Here is a 27,381-nt window from a genome sequence, read left to right as displayed (position 1 = left end):
TGGTTTCAGGTGCTTTCACTGTTCGCACACCTGAATGTTTACGGCTACACTTTTTACTTCCTTGCCTACCACACTACTGTATGGGAACCGACTGGGACTGAACTGGCAGGGCCTTGGCTGGAGCAACTCTACAAATGCTATGAAAATGAGTTTCCTTATAATTTACAAATTTCAGGATAAATATTTTTAAAAGATAGTCTCAAAGCTTTGCTTCCCATAGTCGGCAATCATGGCCATTTTTCATACCTCCCTGTATGAGGAAGATGTCTTATATGGCTGAAACCCATCAGTCTAGAGGTGTGGCACTAACCGCATGTTCAGTTTTGTGCCTTGGCACTTGTTAGTCAGCCTTGGGAAAATGCCATATTTCTGCTTGCATGAATTTCATGCAGGGAACATCTTTTCAGAGGTCAAAAATCCCACTAAGAGACATCAAAGGAAACAAATATCACCTGGAAAAATCAACAACCTGACTAAAACCTGCGGCTGCAATCTATAGGACTGTCTCAATTTAAAAACAAGTCACCTCCTTGGGTCGTCACACTCTGGGACCAGCCTCTCCCCAGCCCTGACAATATTAATAAGTAAGGCTTGGTTTAAATATGAATGAAAAGTTGCTCCAGTGATGTGTCTTAGTGCATTTCCATTAGGGTGGATGTCTGAAACCTGGAATCTACTAGAAGTAGAATCTACTAGAAGTGCTTCAGGAACAAGGAGTGGATATATGATGACACTGCCACCACTAGGCACTAGATCAAGCAATTGGAAAACCTGTCAAAGTGTCTCTGTGGCTGAGTGTGCAGAGCTTCCTGAAGGAACCCTCTTGGGACAGAAACAACCCGCCCTTGATTCCTCCACCAGGACAAACACCATTGTCCTCATCAAGAAGCAGGGATGTTTACTGAGCTATAGAGAGCTTTCAGCACTGAGTATGTGTGTGGCTACTGTATCTGTAAGGTCTAGAAAAGTGTGTTACAGAAGTCAAAAGACTGGTCAGTTGGTAGCCACTTTGCAACAAGAGCAGGGTTGGAGGCACCAGATGTAGTTTGTATATAAGGATTCTCTTGCTATGCAAACAATTTGGGGTTTTTGCAGTTATTTTAGTCTTCTTCTTGTTGTTACTCTGACCCAATTAAAGTCACTGTGGTCAATTAAAAGGGCTATTCGGCTGATTGGATTTCGGGGCACACAACACTTAGAAGCCTATGTAGGTTGTCCTAGAAACCAGTGCTGAGTGCAATGGGTTTGTATTGAGTCCTGATTCTAATTTGGAGTCTAGCAAGGTCTTGCGAGCCCATGGGAACAAAATTTGGGAGGGCGAGATTTTTACCCTCTCGTTTGTCTAGGCTGAAAGCACTTGAGCCTCATTGGTGATTCAGCCAGTCAGCACAGGTGGCCTCATTAACCTTAAACAAGCCAATTAAGGAAGCACATAAAGGAGGTCTCTCCCTAGTCAGAAGGGAGACAGGTGGATTGCTTTTGGCAGGCTGTTAGTGTCTAGGAGCCAGGACAGTGAGTGCTGGCAGATACTAACTAATGTCTGCTAAAATGGTTTGATTTAAACCACGGCTATTGTTAAAACATATGGAGAGAAATATGGCCACTGACTCTGCATCCTACTAATGTTTTACCTGAGAGCCACAGCAACCTGTGAAAAAAGCCAGAAACCATCGAGAGAGTTTTTATTTCTCTTTCAGTCTTAAACTCCTGGTTAAAGCATCTATGGAGCTGTGCAGACCCAGAGCCCCATCCACATCTCTCCCTACAGGTTAATTTATTTCTCACAATATCAGCAGGTTCAGGTCTAATCAAAAGTCTTGGTGGTTTCATAATCAGAAATCTTCCTTTTTCCCTTCAAAGCAAATCCTGAATCACTTCATCAGCAAATGCTAAAGGAACAAAATGACATCACAAACAATGTTGTTTTAATTCTAACAAACTAGTTTACCTTTTTATCATTATGATCAGTTTAAAATCACACCTAGGGTTGGTCAAAAATAAACATTTTCTGCAACAAAAATTTGAAAGATATGAAAAAAAGTTGCATTTGAAATTAACAAGAAAATTTTTCTTTAAATGAAAAACATCAAATTGAAACAAAAAGTTCAGCTTTGGGGTTCTCCCTCTTTTCTTTTCCTTCTCACTGGAAAAGAGGGTGAAACAACATTTTGATTTGAATCAAAACTTTAATTTGGATGAAAAATCTTTTATACAAATATTTTTGTATTGTTCTAAAAGCTTTTTTTTTAAACTTAAAAATTTGATCAGCCAGCTCTGTTCACAATCCAACATGTTCCAGAGTATTTCAGAAATGGGTATCTCAGTCTGCTCCAATGAGTTAAGAGTCTCCCTAACCGCAGAGATGGGCCCAAGTGGCAAAATTTGGATCTAAACTTTCTTAAAGTTTAGGAGGATTTTCAATCAATCCCTCTCTAAGAGCAGGATTGAGCTTTGGGAATTAGCAATGCAATAAATGAATTACACAGGGTACATCTAAAGGAAACTACCATTACAGATATGTGGTCCGTGTACCTCTAGATGCGGTCAGGCCTTAACGTGTCAGTATCAAAGGGGTTTTTAGGGAAGCCAGTGTCTTCCACCATAATATTGCTTTACCTTTGAGCTTGATTTTTCCAGACTCATGTTGAGGCTTAAAAACTAAACAACTAAAGGCTTCCTCTTTGATTCATCCTGTCAGGCCTAAATTTAGTAAAACTTAATTGCAAGGTTTCAGAGTAGCAGCCGTGTTAGTCTGTCTCCGTAAAAAGGAAAGGAGTACTTGTGGCACCTTAGAGACTAACAAATTTATCGGAGCATAAGCTTTAAGTGAGCTGTAGCTCACGAAAGCTTATGCTCTAATAAATTTGTTAGTCTCTAAGGTGCCACAAGTACTCCTTTTCTTTTTAATTGCAAGGGTAGCCTTTCATCTTATCTATTTACATTCAATGTCTTCCCCTCAAAGACCATCCAGTAAAGATCTCTGTCTTTAGCCTCTCAGACTTAGAAGTCACTGTTTCTTCAATTAATGTGTAAGACATAAGATGACTGTGTGCTTTTGGGGTAGCAAAGCTTAATGAATTACTGAGGGATGACAGAACTGTTTCACTGTCCAGTTGCTTCCTGTTTAGTGTCCTCTGTTGTGTGCGGTTAGTCAAAACAAAAAAAGCCTTTGGTAAAGGCTTAGTTTGAGCTCTGTGTAATGCATGCCATAAATACATGTTCCCAAAACAATTAAACCTTTCTTCCTATGTCTATTGATTTCCCCATGCTCGGTCACTCTCCCAGAAACTTGGAGAGCTTAAAATTTTCCATCCTTGCCTTAAAACATAAACAGATGCTACCTGTATGAAATGTTAAAACCTACATGCTGCAGTTTAGTTGGACTGTATTTGCCTGTAGAGATTGGAATTTGCTGTGAAGTGTTCTGCAAAAATGTCTTATGTATGACATTAAATAAGAACAAATGATATTCTGATGTATTCATCCTTCAGGCATCTGAAATCAACAAGATGACATTCATAACGGTGAATATCATTCTGGGGCATATTAACAGCAGTGTTGTTATGTAAGTCATGGAGGATAATAGTTCCACTCTAGTTGGCACTGGAAAGGCCTTAGCTGGAGTATTGTGTCCAGTTTCGGGTACCACTCCTTAAGAGATGTGGACAAACTGGGGAAAGTACAGAGGAGAGCAACAAAAATGACACAAGGTTTAGAAAACAATCTATGAGGAAAGGCTAAAAAAATGGGTATGTTTAGTCTTGAGAAAAGTAAACTGAGGGTATGTCTACATTGCATTTTAAAAACCCGTGGCAATGAGCCTCAGAACCTAGATCTCAGATTCAACCTTGTGCTATGGCGCTAAAAGCAGCAGGGTAGATGTTGCAGCTCAGTCTGGAGCTCAGGTTTTGACGCCCACTGTCTCCCAAGGCTTCAGAGCAGAGGTTCCAGCCCAAGCCCAAATGTCTGCACAACTGTTTTCGGCGCCATAGCATGAGCCCCACAAACCTGAATCTGAAGGCCCAAGCTCTGAGACTTGGTGTCGCAGGTTTTAAAATGCACTCTAGGTTTACAGTCTTGAAATACGTTAAGGACTATTATAAAGAGGAGGGTTATCAATTGTTCTCCATGTCCACTGAAGGTAGGACAAGATGTAATCAGCTTAATGTGCAGCAAGGGAGATTTAGGTTAGATATTAGGAACAACTTCTTAACTATAATGATAGTTAAGTAGTAGAATAGGTTACTAAAGAGATTGTGGAATTCCCAGGGGATTGTCCGAGGGAACCAGATTGGGTCCCCTGGCACCCATTGCGGTGTTTGAAGAAGTCAGACCTGGCTAGCTTACCATCAGAGCCTTGAAGTAATATAAATGTATGCAGAGTGTTTGTTATTTTAAAATCTTTTTTCTTTAAATGTTTTGTTCCTACTGCAAAATAAAGAATACTGTAGTTTCAGAAGGCTGTCTGGTCCCTATATTCACCACTAATCACAGACTCCCAAAGGGAAGAACTGCAGATATCCAGCTCAGTCGGACCTGCTGGGTAAGCACAGTTGATACAAAGGGCATTGTAGCCCAAGGGCTGCTCTTAGGGTGGGACAATTGTGGAATTCGGCACCAGGCTAAGTAAAGGGAGAAGGTCTACACCTGAGGGGGTGTACTTGGACAGATCAGAAAGGGGAAATAGGTGCAGGTAGCCCTGTAACCATGACAACAACTCACCCACATAAATTCACTCTTCAAATGGACCATCTGTATTTCTCATGAACACCTGTAATCACATCCTCTAGAACAGTGATTTACAAACTTTTCATATTCATGCCCCCCCCCCATCCACATCCCCCCAGAGCCAGGAACGGGGCCGCAGCACCTGGGATGTGGGGGGGAGGGGGGACTCGGACAGGTGTAAGGGGGCCGAGGCTGGGGGCGGGACCAGAGCTGGGAACAGAGCCATGGCCAGGGGCCGAGTCGCCCCTGTGGGAGTGGGACCAGGAACCAGGGCCATGGCTGGGGGCAGGCCAGAGCAGAGCTAGGAGCAGAGTGGGGCTGGGTGGCGCTCCCTCCCCATCCCTGATGGCGGCTGGCCTGGGCCCTGCTGCTCCCCCTTGAATGTTCCTCTGTGCCCCTCTAGGGAGGCGTACCCCAGTTTGAGGACTTCCACTCCAGAATGCTGTTTTCACCACTCCTCACTGAAGTAATATCACCTACAACATTTTTTGTTTCCTTCCTTTCTGCTCATCCCCTTTTCACAATATACAAATCAATTTCTGGCTTCCAGTTTGCGCCAATACTGTCAAACCCTTATAAATCCATTACTGATCACAGCACAATGGATCAACTGAGCAAAGCCAAGGTCTTATTATGGTGTATGCCATGAGCAAGTAGCAAAAGCCTCTAGTAGGCCCACTGCTTAAACTGTTTTCATGTGGTCAATTAAGAAAACAATCAAATTCCAATGATGCAGCCACATTGTACCTGCAGCTGTTAGGATTGTGTCTCTGTTTGTTAGGACTGGAAATAGAATCCTCAGGTGGGACAATCTAACTGGTCTTAGCTGCACCTCAACTCTGTAATTAGGGTTGCCAACTTTCTAATAGTAGAAAACTGAACACCCTTGTGCCGGCCCCTTCTCCAAGGCCCCTCACCTTTCCCGCCCCTTCTCCGAGGCCCCTCCCCTGCTCACTCCATCCCCCCTCCCTCCACTCACTCTCCCCCACCCTCACTCACTTGCTCATTTTCACCAGGCTGGGGAAGGGGGTTGGGCTGTGGGAGGGGGTGAGGGATCCATCTGAGGGTGCGGGCTCTGGGGTGGGGCCATGTATGAGGGGTTTGGGGTGCAGGAGGGGGCTCCAGGCTGGGGCCGAGGGGTTCAGCGTGCGGGAGGAGGCTCAGAACTGGGGCAGGGGGTTGGGGTGCAGGAGGCGGTACGGGGTCTGGAAGGGAGTTTGGGTGTGGGAAGGGGCTCAGGGCTGGTCAGGGGGCTGGGGTGCAGGAGGGGGTGAGGGGTGCAGACTCCGGGCAGTGCTTACCCCAGACCGCTCCCGGGAAGGCCGGCATGTCCCTCCGGCTCCGTGCCCTGCCCTGCCCACAGGCATTGCCCCTCAAGCTCCCATTGGCCGCAGCCAGTGGGAGTTGCAGAGCCGGGGTGGGGGCAGTGCGTGGAGCCTCCATGGCCGCCCCTACACCTAGGATCCGGAGGAACATGTTGCTGCTTCTGGAAGCCGCACAAAGCTGGGTAGGGAACCTGCCTGCACTGCCAACCAGAGTTTTAACGGCCTGGTCAGTGGTGCTGACTGGAGCCACCAGGGTCCATTTTTTGACCAGGTGTTCCAGTCAAAAAACGAACACCTGGCAACCCTATCTGTAATCAAGGGCACTCGGAAAGTCTCCATATTGTTCTGACACTACTGGACTGCACTGTAAGTTCGTGCTGTGTCTGTTTTTGACCCTCCCTATTGGAATGCACACTACTTGGTTACACCCTCCTATTAATGGTCCATCTCACCAATTTGAATGAATGGTTGGGAGACTCAAAGCAATGATATGGGATCACAAAACAGCAGCACTCACAACGTGCTAAGGGTTGGACAAGTACAAAAGGTATGGCTCCTGCCATGAGGAGTTTATTTATACTCCAAAGACCCAATCTTACAATAGGTCGACCTCATTGTAGGATCATGGCCTAGAAAGGGAAGACATATCCACAGACTACGGGAAAGGAAAACAACATACAACTAAATGAGCAGATGAGAATTGACTGTGTACTGATACATTTTTTTTTAATATCAAGATTTGGAGACCATCCCCAATTACTCTATAACTTTGGCATACGCTTCTCGCTGGAGTTAATTGTAATATATAAAAATATCTTTGATATAAGAATAATTGAGTGAAGAAAACTAAAAATGACTTTTCTCTTGAGGACGTTTATGCTGATGTATAGACTTCAAATCCAACACTCACACTACCGGTTCTGACAACACTACAAGTGAATTATTTTTGTGAGACTCAAGAATTTTCTCATCTTTCTTTTTCTAAGCAAACATTTTCTCCTTTGTGGTCATGCCATATTCTAGGAACGTGTTCCATTTTAATTAAAAGAATCTAGTAATCAATTCACGTACAGAGATCCGTTTCTCAATCTGTCTCATTACAATGACACAGAGAGAAACTGAACTGTACTTAGACTCCGGACTGAAGAATGATGCTGGTACTATAGTAATAAGATTCTGTAGCCTCATGCATTCCATCTTCAAAAGCCACCGGCAATTATTACCCCTATTCATTGTGTAGAAGACTCTGGAGAAGAAGCTGTAAATCGTGAGCTAGCTATTTAGCTAGCTGTGTCAAGAATGATCACATTTTCATTCAGACAAACTTCAGAGACCAATGAGGCTTTCAGGGAAAAGTTTTCCCAAGTATACCTGTCTGCAGTGAATCACAGTGAGAAACTAAAGAGGAGCATACAAATGTTTGGCAGCAATCCTTTAAATTTCACAAGCCAAGCAGGTTCGGGCCAGGTCAGTACTTAAGGAGTTAGTAATTCAGTGAGTGAAGTTTCCCCTCTGAGTCAGAACTGAACCCAAGCCACAGTGTGGAGTTTCAGATAAGTAAAACCAAGGTCCAGACCACTTGTCCTATTAAAGATTCCATGAGTTTCCATATGATGCCATGATCATTTCCAAGTGAATAGAAGTTCCAAGTGTTCCAAGGCCCCATAAGGGGCCTGGCTCAATTCCAGCATAATCCCTGTCTGAATCCTCTCGTGCAGGTTCCACTGAACACACTGTTCAATTTCAATTCCTGTCCAAAACAGTTCTGCAGTTGCTGTGCTCTGTTAATTGTCATGTTCCACCTTCCAAAGAGGCTGATGATGGGATCCTGCTCTGTAGTTTAAGTACATAAAACCCATTGAGATGTTCAGATAAAACCAGTGTAAGATAAAATGACTGCGTCTCCCAGTTCTACTAGGATAGTCTTGGTTTTTCATTTAGTGTCTTGAGAACTTCTTTTCAAGACACCTGAGATGTCCCAGTTTAACTGTGAGGTTTTCATAATGACAAAAATATTTATTCAAGTCATATTGCTATCCTGGTATAAAATACTTTCTACACCTGCTTCATTGTCATCACACAGTGAGCATGTTTAACGCCAACTATTGATCAAGGCCAATGTTTATCGTGACTTGTCAGGCAATACCATTGCAGTATGAGTCTAATGAGTCAATGTTCTAATCTAATCTAGTCACCATAAACCCCTGCTCTTGTGCCTCTGGGAGCAGAGGGCTGCTGAAGGAGATGTAACTGACAGACTCTCTCTCTCTGTTGCTTCCCTCCTCTCTGTAGTCAACAGAACCACAGAGAGGAGGGAAGCAAGAATTAGAGGGGTGCAAAAGGAAGAGGGAGAGCTGTTCCAGGTGGAGCTTTTCTCACCCAGGAGAAAAGATCAAAGAAAACAGACAGAATGCAGCACACTGGAATATTTCACAACTGTAAAACTGCTGCCACTAAAATGTCCCTCTGTTATTTTGGAAATATGATCATCTTAGTATAAGATTATCAGTCCATACTTCCTCATCCCTCCCACCCCAGCAAGTCCTAACATACTTTGATAGAACCTCAATCCAATCCACACTGAAAGCACCCCAGCCCAACCTCCTCTAGCTAGCCCATCTGCCCCAGATGTCTGCACATCTGCTGTGCCGAGATTGTTCCTCAGAATGTAGATTTGTAAATCAATGTATAGTGTCCTCTGGGATCCTTGAGGGTGAAAGGTGCTATATTAATATCTCATCATTATCCTTCACTGGGTTTTCTGAAAGCTGCAGGCTGGAATTAGAAACTGAATACACAGCAGGGCGTAGAGTATGGTGCTTTCTGTAAAATGTGTATAATGCTGTTTACTGGCAAAAAGTCCATAGCAGGATGCCAGATGTGAACCTCCCAGAACTCTGTAGTAATGTAGACCTAGATTAAGACTTTGTCCCTGAGGGCTTATCTTTAGAGTAAGTCCCAACTGGAACTGCTAATTCAAAGATCCCTGAAATTTGGGAACATTTGGGTTCACATCTTAATGGCAATCCTAACTTCATGCCAGGAGTCCATTTGTACTGCCTATTTACCTATCTCCCAGTACATGAGGCATAGTCACGTAGGGCCAGATTCCAATACCCTTACACATGCTGAGTAGGATCTTGTTCTGCAAGTAATCTCATTGAAGTCAGTGGGACTACTCATGGAGCAGAGCATTATTCAATGTCAGTACAGATATCAGAAACTGGCCCTTAAATGTCTGTGCAGTGCTGTGAAGATGTAAAAAGTTGTTGTCTTTGTTACTAATGAGCTCCTCATCTTTTCATTGGCATGATGCTCTGCATCCTCTGAAGAGAAAACAAATGAAAGGATGAACCCACCTGACACAAAGGCCACTTTCTCCTTTAGTATTGGAAGGACATCAGCAGCTTTTAAGCCATCATTTCGAAAAGACCCTGCAAAACAGAGGAGAATAACAATGCCAAATTAGAAGGGATTGGGCCCTGGATACAGCTACCTACACACTCCACTTTGCTCAAATCAAATAACAGAAAGTGCTTTTCTGTAATTTATAGGCTATGAGACAGATTGTAGTAGTTGAGACACAAACAGCATTAGCTTCACCAGCAATTTATTTATAAGGGGAAAGTCAGAAAGCATCCACCCAGACTATCTCACTCTTCAGAGTGCTGTAGGGTCAATAATTTTCAGTCAGAGAATCAATTTTTTCCCCTCTTTCCTTCTATAGGCCAGCCTGTGGCTCGCCCTTTGCAGGTGCATAGGAATGGAAGAGTGTGGCCTTCCCCATATATGCCCCTAAGCAAAGCCCAAGTACAAGTGAAGTGGGCACTACAGCGCCTGCACTAATCGAGCATCGTCCCTGGTGACAGATTCACCAAAGGGGTTGGGTTTATGTGGGGCCTGGTCTTTTCCCCTTCAGTATAGCTGGGCTGACCCAAGGGGAGAGTCTGCTGCACCATTTCAAAGGGTAGAGAACCTTGTACGAGTCCTGCAGTTTACATGAACTTTGATGTGCTGTTTATCTTCCCCTGCAGTTTCAGTGACTTCACCCCCTCAAGGAATTTCACCAATAAATCACTGATTTTTCAGTCCCTTGGAAGCACAAGAAGACATGAGTTTCCTACTCTTTCAAAAGACAAGAGCACATTCCTTATATACCATAAGCCAATATTAATGTCCCACTGCAGGCCAGATGCTGCTATTCCATCAGCTGCTGTTGAAAAATGAACATTTGAAGGACATCTTTGCAGTTGCCCTGGTCTACAGAGCAACTGTCATTGCAGAGCAAACACCCATCGTAAAAAGATAGCTGCAATGCAACTTTGAACCCACCACGGTTACATGAACACAAAAGGTGACGGTGTGCACTGAAACACTTTATTTTTACCATTCGTCTGAGAGAAAAGCAGAGCATGGGATAAACCTCTCTCTTAGAAGCAGCTCTGTTCATTGGCCTGAAATAAGGCGTCTCACTCCAGCTATAACATCTGACTGCCTTGTGTTGTTCAACACTCTGTGGTTTGTCTTGTCACAGCTGCTGAAGGCAGCACCACTCGCGGAGGATTTTTAATTGTCTGAGATTGAATGTGGATGGAAAAAAAGCCCCTCTGAGTATTTTGTCATGTTCCATACATTATTTACACAGCAAAGACATGGGATCGTTATCCCGGCAAGTCTGTGCAATCAGTAAGAGGTGAACTAGCCCTAGCATATACAATAATACAGCAGGCTACCCACATTTTGCAAGGGCGAGGTCCTTACTGCAAATTTGCAGACAGCCGAACAACCGCACCTAATCTGTACATATACTATTATTATTACTATTAAAGATAAGTTAGTGTAGCATTCTAAATTTACAGTCTGTATTTGCTTGCGTAATAACCTGCCTTGCATATGTGATCATGTCATCCTCTAGTGGCTGACCGCGTAAGTACAAAAGGCTGCCGTTTGCCATTGCAGAAGTTCTTCTTCAATTCAGCTGGTCGAAAGAGGCCAGCCTGTGTTTGTGGTACTAAATGGCTCATGTTTGATCCATCCTGATAGCAGTGGCATATGTATAGCCTCATAAAACAAATGTATTATGCTGGTTCTTGTATCTTTCTTGATAAAGGAATAGGCACTGCTTGCTGGCTGAGCTCCCCAGAAGAATATAGCAGTAGTTGATTCGATTTGCACTCCTCCTGCACTTACAGGGAGAGGGTTTCCATAACCTGCATCTGAACCCCTTTCAAGGCTATATTTGAATCTTGCATTGCACTTTAAGAACCCTGATTTGTGGAATCCTCTCATGTGCTCACCTTTTGGTACTCACTTCTGATAGCTTCAAAAGCAAATAATTTGCATGTATTTATGAAAATTGAGATAGAAAGGAGAGAGATGATTGATTTACTGCAGGTCTTGGATAACAGTAATTTAGCCTCCGACAAAATTTTAGGATGATTTATGCAGTTATTTACCTAACCCCCTTATTCAATCAGGAATCTGGGGATCAGAGTGGATCACAAGCTAAATATAAGTCAACAGTGTAACACTGTTGCAAAAAAAGCAAACATTATTCTGGGATGTATTAGCAGGAGTGTTGTAAGCAAGACACAAGAAGTAATTCTTCCACTCTACTCCGCACTAATTAGGCCTCAACTGGAGTACTGTGTCCAGTTCTGGGTGCCATATTTCAGGAAGGATGTGGACAAATTAGAGACAGTCCAGAGAAGAGCAACAAAAATGATTAAAGGTCTAGAAAACATGACCTATGAGGGAAGTTGAAAAAAATTTGTTTGTTTAGTCTGGAAAAGAGAAGACTAAGCAGGGACATGATAACAGTTTTCAAGTACATAAAAGGTTGTTACAAGAGGAGGGAGAAAAATTGTTTTTCCTAATCTCTAAGGATAGAACAAGAAGCAATTGGCTTAAATTGCAGCAAGGGAGGGTTAGGTTGGAGATTAGGAAAAACTTCCTAACTGTCAGGGTTAAATTGCCTAGGGAGGTTGTGGAATTTCCATTTGCTGGAGACTGGACTAGATGACTTCTTGAGGTCCCTTCCAGTCCTATGATTCTAAAACAAATCATAAAACAAACCAGAGCAACTGATACATTAGCTGCACATGATCCTTCTTAGGTACAGAAATAGAGCATTGAGCCAAATTTTTCCCTGATACAACACCATTGACTTCACTGGAGGAAGAACTTTACCCAATGTTACCTTGCATATGTTGAGGGAAACAGTGGATCCAGTACTGCAGACTGGCCAGTTTCTGCACCACTGAAGTTAATAGGACCTTTGCCACTAATATCAGTGGGTGCTGACTGGGCACTATGTGAGTAAGGCTGGAGAATTGGGCCATATGTATTAAATTAATAGGGTCTTCTCAGCCTGATGCACCAGGAGCAAAGCTCCATGGGTTCCAGAACAACTTTGAGTGACCTCCCACTGGACCAGCACAGCAGCAATACACTTAGTTTCCATGATGATGGTGCCTGCACTTGCACCTGCACCTGACTCAGCCTCGGAACTGCACCTGTGGTAGATTCAGACCCTCTTAATGAAGATGTTACAACAGCCTTTACTAAGAGAGCATAGGTGCGACAGAAAGTATGAATGGGCACAACGAGGGTTTATAGATGCAGGTGTGTGCATACACTTATAAAACATACTACAGTACTCTTCAGTAGTGGTCAAAAACACTGAAGAGACTGCAAGCCATGGGCCAACTCATCAGCCAGGGCACCAAATCAAGCTCCCAACAGTATCAAATTTACAGCCCCTTTCTTCAGGGATGGGTTTCTCTCTCAGACACCAAAACAGTCCAACATAAATCATACAGGTAAACCAGGTCCTTTCCCTTGGGCCAGGGTCCTCTGTACGAGCCCACCCACTCTTTGCAGCTCTCTCACCCAACAAAGCTGCTTGTTGGTCTTTTACCTAAGAACCTGGGACCAGACTTTTAAAGATAGGGTGCCTAAATACCTTTAAAAACTGGCCCCAGGTGACATGCAGGCCATCACCTGATCCCTGGCCTCAAACCTGTCACCTGGGAGGCAGCTAATTAGTCACAGGTAACAACTCCTCTTAAAAAGCCAGCCCACCCTGTGGCAAAATACTACTGTAAATTGTATTGTTTTGGACCACTACTGTATTATATTGTAGTCTTTTTCTAATAAGGGTTGCAGGGGAGGGGTACGTATGTGTTTAAAGGGAAAGTAGAGGATCAAATAAGATAAAAGGCAGCCCAAAAATCAACAGCAACCCAGCCTCAGAGAGGAACTGGCCCAGCAAATATGCTTTCTCTAGTTTATAATTTATAAACATGCCCATTCTTATTATTTTTAGATTAGAACATTTTCATACCAACTACCAGCTGTTTCTAATACATTGGTTTCTGATGTGTTTGTTTCTATTTCCAAATGCTATGTCCTCTGTGCATGACAGTGTATAATTTTTCCTATGGAATCCTGTGTATACAAACCCCAGGTCTGATTAATACATAAAACATGGCACCAATAATACTATTCATCCAACTACACACATCTTTACCCTCACTCTGCCTCCTAAGAATGGAGCTAGCCATTGGCAAATGGTTGGGAAGAAGGACAGAATTGTGGTAAAAGTACAGCTCTGCACTGAAAAAAGACTGTAAAAAGGTACTCCCTAGATCAGCAGATCTGCTGACTTTAAGGGCAAAATACAAATTCTCTCTGTTCTTTTCTCTTATTATCCCTTCAGGACCAAGACAGATAAAAGTGAGCTAGATTCCAATCCTTCTGCATCATCAGTGGAACTGTTTGCTCATTTCCAGTCACTAATTCACCAATTATGAATGGGAATGGGACTACACCACAATATCTCTCCTGCTCTTTTGATCTGTAGATCTCAAAGCACAGTACAAAGAAGGTTAAGTATTGTTGTCCCAGTTTTACACATGGGAAAACTGAGGAACAGCCAATGAAGTGGCATGCCCAAGATCACCCACCAGGATGGAGCAGACTCAGATAGATTCCAGGTTTCCTGAGTCTTAGTCTAGTGCCCCAGCCATTGGACTACAAGTGTCAGTGAAGCATAATTAGTCCTGCCAAACCCTTTATTATTAGTGACGGTGTGAGAAGATCAGGTTTACAGGGTTGGCAGTTAGAAAAATTCTTCTTGTAAACTGAGCCCATTTGATATGGAGTCACTGAGAAATGACAAACATGGAACTAATCCCATAATGCTATTTTTACATAGTCACTTTTCACATCAGAACAACACTTCAAAGCAGTCATTTACCCACCTCAAGTTCTCTGAATGGGAGATCTAGTTTTAAGGGGGGCACAGTAACCCAGACACCATATGATTGAGGAAGGGAGCTTGAGGAATGTTCCCACAAAAGAACAGTCAGTGAAACATAGCAAATTCAAACCAATAAAAGGAAATACTTTTTTCCACACAATGCATAAATTAGCCTGTGCAACTCATTGCCACATGATATTGAAGTCAGAAGCTCAGCTGGATTCAAAAAGATTGGACATTTACATGGATAACAAGAATATCCAGGGTTATAGTAGAAAAGATTAATAATATAGACAAGAGCTTTGGAAGGGATATAAACCCTCAAGCTTGGGGTGTAAGCCAAACTCTAATAGTTAGAGTTAGTACAGTAAACTATCCCTGGAGACAGGTTACCCCATAACTGCCTACTTCAGGATTTCTTTCTCTGAAGCACATAGCTTTGGCCACTGTTGGAGACAGGATACTGGACTTGATGGACCAGTGGTATGATCCAGTCTGGCTGTTCCTAGAAATGATTTAACTCTAATCTGGAAAATACAGTATTCTCTCAATTTCAAATAAAGATCAGCTGTTAGAAAATCCGTGGAAATAGTTTATACATAGAATGAGTATGTGTCTGAAAAAAGAGGGCATATTGTCAAAGCACTGCATGGGGTTACAGTCATGTGACTTTGATGGGAGTTACTCGTCTAAAACTCCATGCAATGTTTTAGGAAAGTAACCCCACATTTTTTAATAGTTCTCAGAACAGATTTTACCACTTAAGGAACTTTGGCATTAAATTGGGCCAAACCCATCCCTTGTGTAACTTCACTGAAGTCTATGAATTATGGTGGGATGAATCTGAGTCACATTGACTTTGTTCCTTCTTTTCTTCACTAAGGCCCCTCCTAGAATCTTTTTCTGTTTTTTTTAATAATTTTTTCTTCCGAATTTTGAGTCTGTTTTCCTTCATCCTTCTTTTGGTCCTAAATCTCTGTTGATTTTATTATTGCTTGTCTTACAGCAGCACCTAGTTGCACTAAATAATATCAGTGCTAGGCACTGTACAAACACATAGTAAGAAACAGTCCCTGCTGCAAACATCTTACAATGGAAACAGCCAAGACAGATTAAGGGTGGGAGAAAGGGAGTATTATTTTTCCCATTTTACAGATGGGGAATTGAGACACAGAGAAATTAAGTAACTGGCCCAAGATCAGACATGAAGTCTGTCTAGAGCTGGGACTAGAACCCATATCTCTTGAGTCCTAGCCCAATGTCTTAACCACAAGACCTTCCCCTATCTATGTTCTTGGAGAATGCTATAGTTCTTTCTTCTCTAAATGCTTTCCCTTTTCTTTTTCATATTTTCCCCTCTCTCCATTACTTTTTTTTCCCAGTATTTTTGCCCGTTTTCATTTATTATACTCATTTTAATTCTTTTTGTTCCTTATTACACCCTGTTCTCTTTCTGTCTTAAGTAGGGTTGCCAACTTTCTAATAGCAGAAAACCGAACACTGTTGCCCCACCCCTGCCCCAAACCCCCGCTTCTCTGAGGCCCTGCCCCTTCTCACTCCATCACTCCTCCCTCTATCACTTGCTCTCCCCAACCCTCACTCACTCACCCATTTTTACCAGGCTAGGGCAGGGAGTTGGGATGCGGAGGGGTGTGAGGGCTCCAGCTGGTGGTGTGGGCTCTGGGGTGGGGCCAGAGATGAGGGGTTCAGGGTGTAGGAGGGAAGTCTGGGCTGCGGCAGGGGGATGAAGTGCAGGAGGGGGTGAGGGCTCCATCTGGGGGTGCAGGTTCTGGAGTGGGGCCGGGGATGAGGGGTTGGGGGTGCAGGAGGGGGCTGTGGGCTGGGGCACTCAGGGCAGGGATGGCGTGCGGAGCCCCCTTAGCCATCCCCGAGCCAGAGGGACATGCTGGCTGCCTCCTGGGAGCCAAAAGGAGCTGGGCAGGGAATCTGCCAGCCCCACTGCTCTGCCAACCGGACTTTCAATGGCCCAGTCAGCGGTGCTGACCGGAGCCGGCAGGGTCCCTTTTCGACCGGGTGTTCTGATCGAAAACCGGACACCCGGCAACCCTACTCTTGAGCTCTCTTGGTCCTTCCTGGTTTCCCATAATGCACTCCATTTCCTCCTTTGGTTCATATAACCACATCCCCTCCCCTCTTAACCTTCTGTGGCAATTAAAAACATTAAAGTTTGTAAAGGGCTTTGAGATCCTTGGATGGAAGGCAAGAAAGCGATGTCATGTACTATTATTATAAATTATATTTATTGTTCAAACCCTGCAGAGTAAAAGCAAATCCTGCCCTAGCAGGGTCAGTGAGGCGGAGCCAAGACAGTGCCTGAGGGGCTCTCTGCCACCAGGAATATGCTGGTTTTAGACAGATTTGTTCAGAACCAGACAGGGGATTGTGTGGTAGAGCACATATTGCTGAAGAGAAGCAACACGTGCTTCCGACCTGTGTTTGCAGGCACCATCTGGCTGAGACAAGTGGTGTGAATACGCCCCCTGTCTGTTGACCACACCTCTTGTGAATGTATTGCAAAAGAGGAGTGCATTACTCCTTTTCTGTTTACTCAGGAGCAAGAGGATCTTCCCCTCCCTTTCCCCCACCTGGTGCCCAGATGGTAAGATTTTGCCCAAACCAAGGTCATTCCTAGACTAGGTAGGATCTCATTTTCCATTCTCATTCTGTTGAGGGAGTTAAAAAAGGAAAGAAATGAATCAAATCTAAAGACAGAAAGGCATTATTAATCTGTAAAAATCATTATTGAGTTCTGAGTATTACTGAAGCTTAACACCAGGATCTACAAACTTCAGCAAGAGCCGAGATTATTATGCTACTTAATAACCAATTAAGAAAATAAAATAATATCTGTGGAGTTCACAATAATCAGTAACCACTACAGATTTTCAGGTTAGAAGGCAGTGAGGCCAGGGCAAAAGGCAGATTGAATGAAACCAAAGCAACAAGGATAGAAAAGTAGCGGTCTTCTACTTTCCATTGTTTGCCTTCTCAATCAATAGGATCTAATTTAGTGTTCCTGCCATATGTTGTCTCTTTCCTAAATGAATTTGTGTTCAAGTGAATGGGCTGCTTGAATTCAACACACACTGAACAGGAGATGTGACCAAAGTGAGCAATGTTCATCTGGGGAGCACAAAAGAACCAAAACCCAACAAAACAGGTATTTTCCATGGAACTGTAGTTTGCCTGGACTGTACTACTTACACTTCACAGAACAGGAGCTAGAATCTGCTTTCAGTTACACTAGTGCAAATGCAAATAACTCCTTTGTCCTCAATGGACTTGCACTGCTGTAACACCAATGTAACTGAGGACCCAATTCAGCAAAGCATTTAAGCACGTGCTTAAATCCCATTGACCTCAAAGTGCACAAGTACTTTGTTGTATAGAATGTACTTTAGTATGTGTTTGAAGTTAAACATATGCCTCAGTCCTGCATGGAACTGGGACCTGACAGTTGACTCTAGCTCTCAGTACGTTATGAATTTGAACTGTAACACTTCCCCTAGTACTATACTGAGTAAATCTTTGTATGCTGCTAGGCATAGTGTACACATACACATGCAATATAGTCTAAACTGTGTCCTAGTGAACTTTTTAAAGAGTTCAGTCACAAGAACCATGGAAACCAAACAGACAGTATGCACAGCAGACTAATACCACTGGTCCATATGCCAAACAATTTATCCCAGCCAAGACAAAGGTTATATTCATCTTACACTTGAATTTATTCTAAAATGAAAAGATGAATATCCTTTTATATGTATTACTTAGACCCAATCCAAAACTAATATTTTGTTATGTTTCCCCATTCTATCCTTCCTTCTATTAATTATACAACATGACTGCTTTCTGCAACATCCCCTCAGTCGGAGCTATTTGATAACAATACTCAGCCCTTCAAAGCTCTGCCAATACTTGTCAGAGATCCAGCAGCTCTTGCCCATTCTGTAGTGGAAAGTCCGTCTCTCAAATTTCCTGTCACTTAGAGCCTCACACAGGGGTAGCCACTGTGAGCTAAAACCCTCCCCCATTGCCTTGTCTGTGACATTAAGATCTGGCAGGTTTTGTCAATTTTTTTTTGGGGGGTGGGGAGGGGGGTTGCTGATTGCTAAAATTGTTATTCCCTCCACGAGGCACTTGGCAGCACCAGGCCTCACAACACAGCCTCTGAATATACAAACATCTAAACTGTGGCCCCACAGCTTGAGAGGAGGCCAAATAATAGGCAAGGCTTTGATAAAGATACACCCACTTGTATCAAACATGCAAATTCATCAGCTTCAGGGCACATGTGGCCTCTTACAAACTGCATTCAGCATCTGAAGTCAAAAACATGACACTTTGTGTATCACACCTCAGCTAACAGCCAGACTTTGTCTTTTCATATGAAGGCACAAAACTACTCAAAGCACTAGAAGAAAACTGAATTAATGTACAATCTGTGGTGAATGCTATACTTTATGTCCATCAGCAGAGGATTATTTTTATTTTATTTTAAACAAACACTAACAATACTATGAGGATGTAACTAATGCAAGTCAAACTTTAGTGGCATTCCTTTTTTATTTTCATCTGGGGCTTGGGATCAGTCTAAGAAGTTTCATTTCTTGCCCTCATAAAAGTAACAATTCTTGGCACTCTTAAAATGCCTTTAGCCACCATAGCCCTAGGGCTAGAGCACGCGCCTCAGAGTCAGAAGACATGTGTTCTATTCCTGGCTCTGCTGCTATATTGCTCTGTGACCTTAAACAAGCTGTTTTCACTTCTTTGTGTTTTAGTTTCCCAACTATAAAAAGGAAATAATGGTTACCCACCTTTGTAAAATACTTTGAGATCTGTAAATGAAAAGTTTTACAAAAGCGTTGAATGTTGTTATTATCTGAAGATCTCAAAGTGCTTTACAAACATTAATTAATTTAGCCTCACAAAGCCCCTCTGAGGTAGGAGATCAGAATATTTCCCTTTTCAGATGGGGAAACTGAGGCACAGAAAGGTTAAGAGACTTTCTCAAGATCACTTCGGAAGTTTGTGGGATCACCTGATGCCAAGTCTTGTACTTTTAGGGCTCAAAACTGCAAGTTGCTGAACACTTGACTGCAAAGGGAACTGAGAATAATCAGCACCTTGCAGGACTGAGCCTTTAGCCAGAAAACCATCCTTTTCCTCTTATACATTTTTGTACTCTACAGCAGGGATGGTCAATAGGCAGACCACGGGCCAAATCCAGACCACCAGACACTTTTGAACAACTGCAAAATCTTTTATTTACTTATTACCATCATTATTGTTATTGCAGTGTGAAAAACTTTTCTCTGGTTTCTGGGCCTTGACTATACCTTGACCAAGAAATTTGAACCTTGACAAAAAATAATTGACTACTCCTGCTCTACAATAACTGTCAAAAAGACTGCTGCCTGTAACATTGTTAGTACAGGGCTAGGGACCATTTCTACTCTAGAATACTGTCAGTTGCTTCAAGTAAGGGCGTTTTCTCTGACCAAACCTTATGTGTTTGAACATTTCCTTTTCATTTCACTCTCCTTTCAGTCACAACTGAATCCCTTATGGAAACACTCTATAGAATTTAATAACCCTATAAACTGTTTTAAATCTGCCTATGGGTTTCTATAAGAAGGATGTAATTCACCATTAAAAACTCTACAGATTGGTACAGAAGGATCTCATTCTGCATTAAATTCTGTAGGTTAGAAAAATTTCTATAAACTACATTGATTTCATTCTTGGTATTTTCTATAGGCTTTTTCCATAAGTGTTGTTGCAAGACATCAGCCTGCACCTGTAATTCATCAAGTGACATCATTAGGTCACCCACCTATCTAACAGAAAACCAGATTCTCAAATTTCTAGAGGTCTCCAGTCCCCAGTAACTTTTCTAGGATGAAAAAATAAAATATCTAATTATGTACAACATTCAGGAGTGAAACCCTGGCCTTACAAAAGAACCATATGCCAGTGCCTAAAGTGGGCTTTCCAAACATCTGCTTCCCAAGGGGATTTAATGCCAGACAGTAAGAAAGCAACTTTAATTAGAGGCCAATTCAGATCCTAGTCTCAGCGCCTGTAACTTTCCTAAGAACCTTAACAAAATCCCAAACAATCAGAACTGCATTTTCCCCAAAATTAAAAACAATCTGTTAATTTCTTCTAAGATAGAAACCTTTTTTTTTTTTGGTTATTCTTTCTTTAATAGAGTGCATGTGCTCAATCCTAACACATACAAATACACCAGCAAAGTTCCCATTGACTTGGATGGGAGAAGGATTGGGTCTTGTGTGAATGGCACTATGTTTTTTCAATTAAAAATAATAATCCATCTTTGGTTTTGGTTCACGTTATACATTCAGAAGCACAGGTCTAATTATTAATTAGTTCTCTTTAATCTTTTTATTCCTATGTCTGTCTCACCAACTCTTCTCATCTGAAGAGAAACTTTTCCTCCCTTGTTTATATCTCTTGGTCCTACTCTCATTCTACCATTGCTTAGGATTTTAATTCCATAGATATTATTTATTTCTGCAGTGTTTTCAGATCCAGCTAGTTCAAAAGACTCTAAATGAAATGAGGGCTGGATCCTGCAACTGATATGCATAGTCCTTACTGAAGTGGCTGGTCCCTCTTTGGTGAGGAGGCTCACTGACTTCAGTGTGAATTCTTGAATGAGTAAGGATTTGCCATTTAGAGCCAAACTGATCCATGGCATAAGCCCACACAGAAAAGTAAGGGGGCAGCCGGCATGATCAGCCTCTATGTGGCTACATGCATCAGCAGTCACAGCAGTGCTGGAAGAGCAGCCTCCAAGGGACTGCTACTCTCCCATACTGATGGGTAAGACGTTGTAGAGCAGGGCTGGGCAATTCACAGAACCATGACCCATGCCTCTGCCAGCACAGATGGTGAAGTAAACTGGGCCAGATAAAAGAGCTGACACAGTTTACTCCAATTCTGGAACAAGGGAGAATTAGGAACCAAACTATGACTCAGGTCACAAGTCCACTGTCTTTTACTCAAGGGCCATAAGAATTGCCCAAGTAAGTACACGTAGCAGACTGGACCCCAGAGTTGTTCTAGGTTTCATTATCATTGTTTCAATTATTCAATGGCCCACTCCTCCAGAAATCAGTCTCAAATAATCACAACCCACTTTACCAGATTTTATATAATCCAGTCACCAATCACTCCAGATCTCTCAGTGCTCTCTAGTGAAACACTGGACCACAAAGTAGCATTAATTCTTCTCAAAAGAGCTGCAGTGAAATGTTCTAAGTGTAAAGGTGATCAGTTTAACTTCTCAGATAGCATCAGATACCTAAACAAATCAGGAACTAACACTTTACATATATCAGCAGGGGGGAAAGGGTAAAAAACTCACAAAACTAAATAATTTATGTCTCCTACTTATTCTGACATTTTTGACATGCATTAAACATTAATAAAAATCATTTTATGGACCGCTGAGTCATGCCTGTCACTGCAAAATCCTCCGCCTCTCCACCTGCCTCTTTCACCTTCATCTAGCTCCTATTACAGAGAGTAGCCACTTTTAACTCTGACTGCTCCACAGGTTTGATCCTGGAAGGTGCTGGGTGCCTATTGACGTGAAAGAGCAAACCCAATATCCCAAGGTATTTGATTGCAGGATTAGAAATACATTCTTAGATGGCATTTGTAGTTGTACCCACAGAGTCCTAACCCTGCTGCTGTTAAATTCAAAAACCCTGCTGTTTTGTTAATTAGTTAAGCTGAGATGCTGTGAATCATTTTGGAAAGCAAATTACCTCCTTGATTGCTAAAGACTTCCGAGGCACACTTTTTTTTTTTTAAGCTTAACATTTTTTCTTCCACACCATATATGTACAGCAATTAATTACTGCCTGTCTGTGTTTAATGTAATGTCAGCCTACTCATCTTTTCAATTACTGTCTAAAGCCAATATAGCCCCTATTATCCAAATCTTTCAAATGGACCAATGTTTATAGCCCTAGGATATATTTTTCTAGGAACCCTGAGATTCTTGTGGCAAGAACGTTAAATGTATTTGTAATGTTGAAAAGACATGGGTCACCAGTGACTTGAAAATGCAGCTTCCCTTATACATGTCTTTTGGTGAAAACAGGATGAAAAAAAGTCTATGATAAAAACTAACATCACCAACTGTTCAGATCCCTTCCCGGACAAGTCACCACTTTAACTTTACTGAGCTGGTACAACATGAGGTATAGTTATATAAACCTACCAGGCAGCCTTATTGATGCCTGATACAGAAGGATATGCATTTAATCTCATCTCACATATCCTATTACACTGTAAAACTGAAGGCCACAGTTACCAGAAACATGCTCTTCATCCTAAACATGCTTTACTTTAGAGAAGGGAGAAAAATATATCTAATGAGATTAACCCAGCTACCGCCTAAACTCAGCAAATTAGCTTCCCTTTGCTAAAGGGAGCTCAGAGCTGCACAAAGAACTCGCTACAGGTTAATGAAATCTGACTGATCTCTGGAGGGTGCAAGCTGTTACCATATAGATCCCTGACAGCTGGAGTCAAATGACCATCTAACTTGTCTATAAAGCACAGGCCACTAATTTAGAGCCCCTCCTTCTAGCCTAGTATTCTAATCACATTGCTACGTTGCAAAGGCAGAGGGCACGGCACGGCACTGACACTGTTTTCTGCAGCAGGTCTGAGAAAAGTGCTCCATATTTGGTATAATTTTCATTTTTCCCCCAGGCTATTTTATGAAAGCCTTTTCTAGGCACATCTTCCCCTCTTATAAAGGGATTTTGCTGGTTGCTATTTCCTTTTATTCAGGTTATACTGAACACTGTGCTCTGCAAAAATGAGCAAAACCAGACAAGGAGAAACATCACATTCTTTTTAATAAAATAGTCTTGTGGATTAATAACAAGGTAGGGTTAAAAATCTCCCATAATAAAATGAATTTAAGGTTGTGGTCATAACTCAGGCCTATTTTAGCCCATGGTTTCTTGTACAAGACCTAGCTACTGGCTGCTGATGTAACCCTGTTGGAATCCTAAACACTAGGGACCTGATCCAAATCCAACTGAAGTAAAGAGAAAGACTTCCATTGACTTCAATGGGGTTCAGGCCATTGGCAAAAAAGGGGCATACACAATTCCCCTCTGCCAGTTTTACTACCATGGGTAAGACTTCACTCCTCCATCTGTAATTTTTTTTCATGCCACTTATGATTTTTCCCATTGCAAATGTATTTTTAATTGACACAATATACACTGTCCCAAGTTATCTTGTGGTTTTTCCCTCCCACCCCCCGGAACACACATTTATATTACTGTTCCTAATCTTCTGCTAACAAAATAATTTTATTTGGTTGGGTCTGTGGATGTTTTTATTTTACGGCTCAACATGAAGGCTTCCATGTTGTTTTCCAGCAAACTCCAGTGTTGCTGCAGAAATGATTTGTCCATTATGTCAATTGATCAATAACACTTAGGAGTTGCCATGCTAATTCGCTTTGAAGTAAAGACTTAAATTACAGTCTGGAGTCAATAAAATGTTAGGTTTAATTAGAAACAATAACATTAAATGAAAGAGGTAAAAGAGAAACTTAGTAGTATTTTCTTATTTGCTTCTAAAGTGAAGGAAAAATGAATTTCCAGCACAGGGAGACATACATGCACTAGCTCTGATCAAGCTAGCACACCAAAAATAGAAGCGTAGTTGCTGCAGCGTGGGCAGCAGCACAAACTAAGCGCTCGAGCATTTACCCCACAGTTACACTTCTATTTTTAGAGCAGTAATGCCATCAGAGCTAGCACATGTACAGCTACCCAAGCTGGAAATTACACCTCTGGCTATAGGGCAGAGATAGTAGCAAGAGCTCATGTTCTATGGACAGCTGGTTGGGGCACTAGCTGGGATTTGGAAGACCTGGGTTCAAATCCTTGCTATCCCTGATTGAGAGTTATTTGAGTGTTTTCAGATCTCTCTGAATCAGGCAGAGAAGGGGCTTGAATGTGTCTCCCCACAGAAACCCTGGTGCCATACACACGTCCCTGCCTGAATTGACAAGCTCAGGTTTTGTTCTGAAAATGGGCACTTTGGCACAATTCTGGTTTTAAAAAAACATGAAACTTTTTGGAACAAAAAACAAATTTCAAAACTTAAAAAGTTGCTGCAAAACACAACTGTTATCCTCCAGCTATCTCTGTCTATTGTTCAAGGTGCCGTACAAATACAGAGTGGGTGACAGTCCTTGCCCTAAAGCACTTAGGCAAAAAGATTGTAATTACCTGTGTTAGAACAGTAGCCAGACTTTAGGCCAAAACTTTTAATCTTAGAAAAAGTGTTGTGGAATCTATAATGAACGGAAGAGTCCAGAATCTCAGGTTTACATCTCACCCAAAAGTCATCACCTCCAGTATCTGCATAATCCCCACTAGAACCATGCTGTGGCATTGGTTTGGAACTGATTTGGCTGGAAGAGTATTCCCTGCTGAGTCACCAATGACACTTCCTGTATCATCTGTATTTTCCTTGGCCATGTCTCTGACAAAACTTGCTTAATTTGTGTGATCTGATGAGATCGCCATCCATGAAAACATATCTACACAATCTGATCTCTCCACCAATCTCCGCAGGACAAATCCATATCAAATGCTAAAATATTAGTTTACATTAAGGCACCTATTGCCTGCATAGTGCAAGACAGTGGTTCTCAAACTTTTTTTTCCCGTGGACCACTTGAAAATTTTTGAGGGTCTCGTCGGACCACTTAATGATCTTTCCAAATGTTGCTTGTACCATTAGCTAACTATTGTAAAGCACTTTGGATAAAAGTGCTAATTAAACAAAAATTAATTTTTTTTTGTTCTACAAATAAAAGCACACAACTCATATTTTCATATCAGTAGTTTTACCTTTCTAATGCGATGGATGTGCCCTCTCTCCCCCGCTGCGGCAGTCCTGGAGCTGAGAAGGAGTGGGGTCTCTCCCCCGCCACAGCAGCCACAGAGCTAAGGCTGGTGAGGAGGGCCGACTCTCCCCAGCAGCCGCAGCCCTGGAGCTGGGAACAGTCACTTCTTTCTCTGGTCGCTGCAATCCTGTACATCCCAAATTCCCCCCACCCCCTCTTCTCACCCCACTGCCCCCTCCCACCTACCCTCTATTCCCCTCAAGGCCACCACGTCATCTTACAAGTGCACCTCCTCCAGGGTCCAGGCACTTAATTAGTGGAGCCACGCCTGCGCAACTCCACTAATTAGGTGAGTGGCATCTTCATTCTCTCATGTGCAGCCGCCCAGACGCACACCTTAGAGGGAACTATCTGTGGACCACCTGAACGGAGCTCGCGGACCACAGTTGGACAACCTCTGGTGTAAGAGATATGTAAGGCTGACTACTAATGAAAACTGCAAGATAGAGCAATCATGACATGAATGTGAATAAATAATGTATATTAAAAATATTATGGAAGGAAATTTACATTGTCATTGTTTCATACATATGGGGAAGAGGCCAGATAACCAGTCCCACAGTATCCAATGTTCTAAGTAGTGTACTGTGAAATGGACAAGCAACCATTCCATCCACAGAAAATAATTCAAATTGATATGCAAAGAGAAACAAAGAGATGGTGTCTTCACCCCACTGAAGAACTACAGTACTAAGCACACTGACTGCTCTCACATTGACAAATTACAAATGTGTCACCCTGAGCAGTAACTCCATATGTCAGTCTATGCATTTCAAACGCACCCATTGTCCCCAAGCATCACCACAGAACCACGCACAAAACTCCTAGATTATGGGAATAAATATTGATGAGAGGCAAACTGGTGAATCAAATGAGCCCATAAATTGCCCAAATAATACTACAGGAAGAAAATAATTTTCTTTTCACATACACTTTAAACTCCTCCCTAAAGAATAACTTTCTAAGACAGCAATAAAGAACCCAAGCCCCCAGTGATATCTAATACACTTAAATGCGTCCTCCTTTTTGTCAGAATATTCAGAAGGCTGTATTTTGATACTGTTAGAAGAATCCATTCTCTTGAGTTTAGCATAAAGGCATTATTTATATACTTTTTCAATTAAACTTTCCGTAAACTATATGAGTTAGTGGCTTTGAAAATCTGAGCTCCAGTTCCCAGCAGTCAGGTGTCCACATCATAAAAAAAAGCACAAGTATACCCAGCAGTAATTGGCAACATTGGATGGTTATTTGCACAGAAACCAAATGGGCAACAACAATTGAACTACTTTTTCATCCCTGAGTTTCTGAAAATGTGGTTCTTATTTTCTAGCAACAGTGCAGCTGCAAATGTGCTAGTACGACAGGGTGCACTGTGTCACAGAAATATGCTCCAAAAAGAGTGTCCACACTTCATCTTCCACCATTGCTAACTCCAGTGCACCCTGCACCAGTTGTGGGAAACAGGTACCAAATGTAATAATGCAGACAAGTCCCAAAAAGGCTTGGTCAGGGCTTAATTTGTGCCAGGGTTTGCCAGGGCTGAGCCTCGGCACTTCTAGGCTTGCTGCTTCATTTATGAAAGTAAAAAAATTGCTTGAACCCTGGCACCTAATTGCGTGAGCCTTGGCACCTCTTTCATTACAAATTAAGTCCTGCCTTTGGTATAGGTTGTTTGAGGAACAGCATGTTGTAAGTTTATGTTACCACTGTCACTGCTGTTCCCTGATTAAACAGAAGGCTTCTGTCATCAATGTTTTCAATCCAGCACTTTTCACAAACCCTGCTATTCAATTATAATGACTGTTTTGTTAAGTGCGGTTCTACTCTGAAAAGTGACTCCATAAAAATGGGATTGTGGAGTTCCATGTTTATTGCATCTCAATGACTTCCAGATCAAATGTGCTCAGTTTACAAGTAAAAAGATGTTTGGTTTGTTTTTCTAACTGTCAGGCCTATAAACCCACACTGGGATATGAGAGTTAAGTTGTCATCTTTCTGGCTTGTACAAGGCCAGCATGAGCCTGAACAGAATTCTTCTCTGTCTCCCAGAGCTGCACTGG

General features: G+C 42.3%; 1 protein-coding gene across 6 annotated transcripts in view; it reads right to left on the bottom strand.

Annotated features, from left to right (window-relative positions):
* Positions 1-27,381, bottom strand: part of KALRN (kalirin RhoGEF kinase) — a 779,108-nt gene that overhangs the window by 535,115 nt on the left and 216,612 nt on the right. For all 6 annotated transcript variants that reach the window (XM_048869043.2, XM_048869046.2, XM_048869044.2 and 3 more), the window contains exon 2: positions 9,413-9,487. In XM_048869043.2, coding sequence (XP_048725000.2) covers positions 9,413-9,487 — 75 coding nt within the window. The remainder of the gene's footprint in view (positions 1-9,412; positions 9,488-27,381) is intronic.

This window comes from Caretta caretta, chromosome 11 (genome assembly GCF_965140235.1).
Source record: "Caretta caretta isolate rCarCar2 chromosome 11, rCarCar1.hap1, whole genome shotgun sequence".
Classification (NCBI taxonomy): domain Eukaryota; kingdom Metazoa; phylum Chordata; order Testudines; family Cheloniidae; genus Caretta; species Caretta caretta.
Note: the sequence above shows the minus strand (reverse complement) of the source record. Positions and strands in the feature narration are given on the sequence as shown.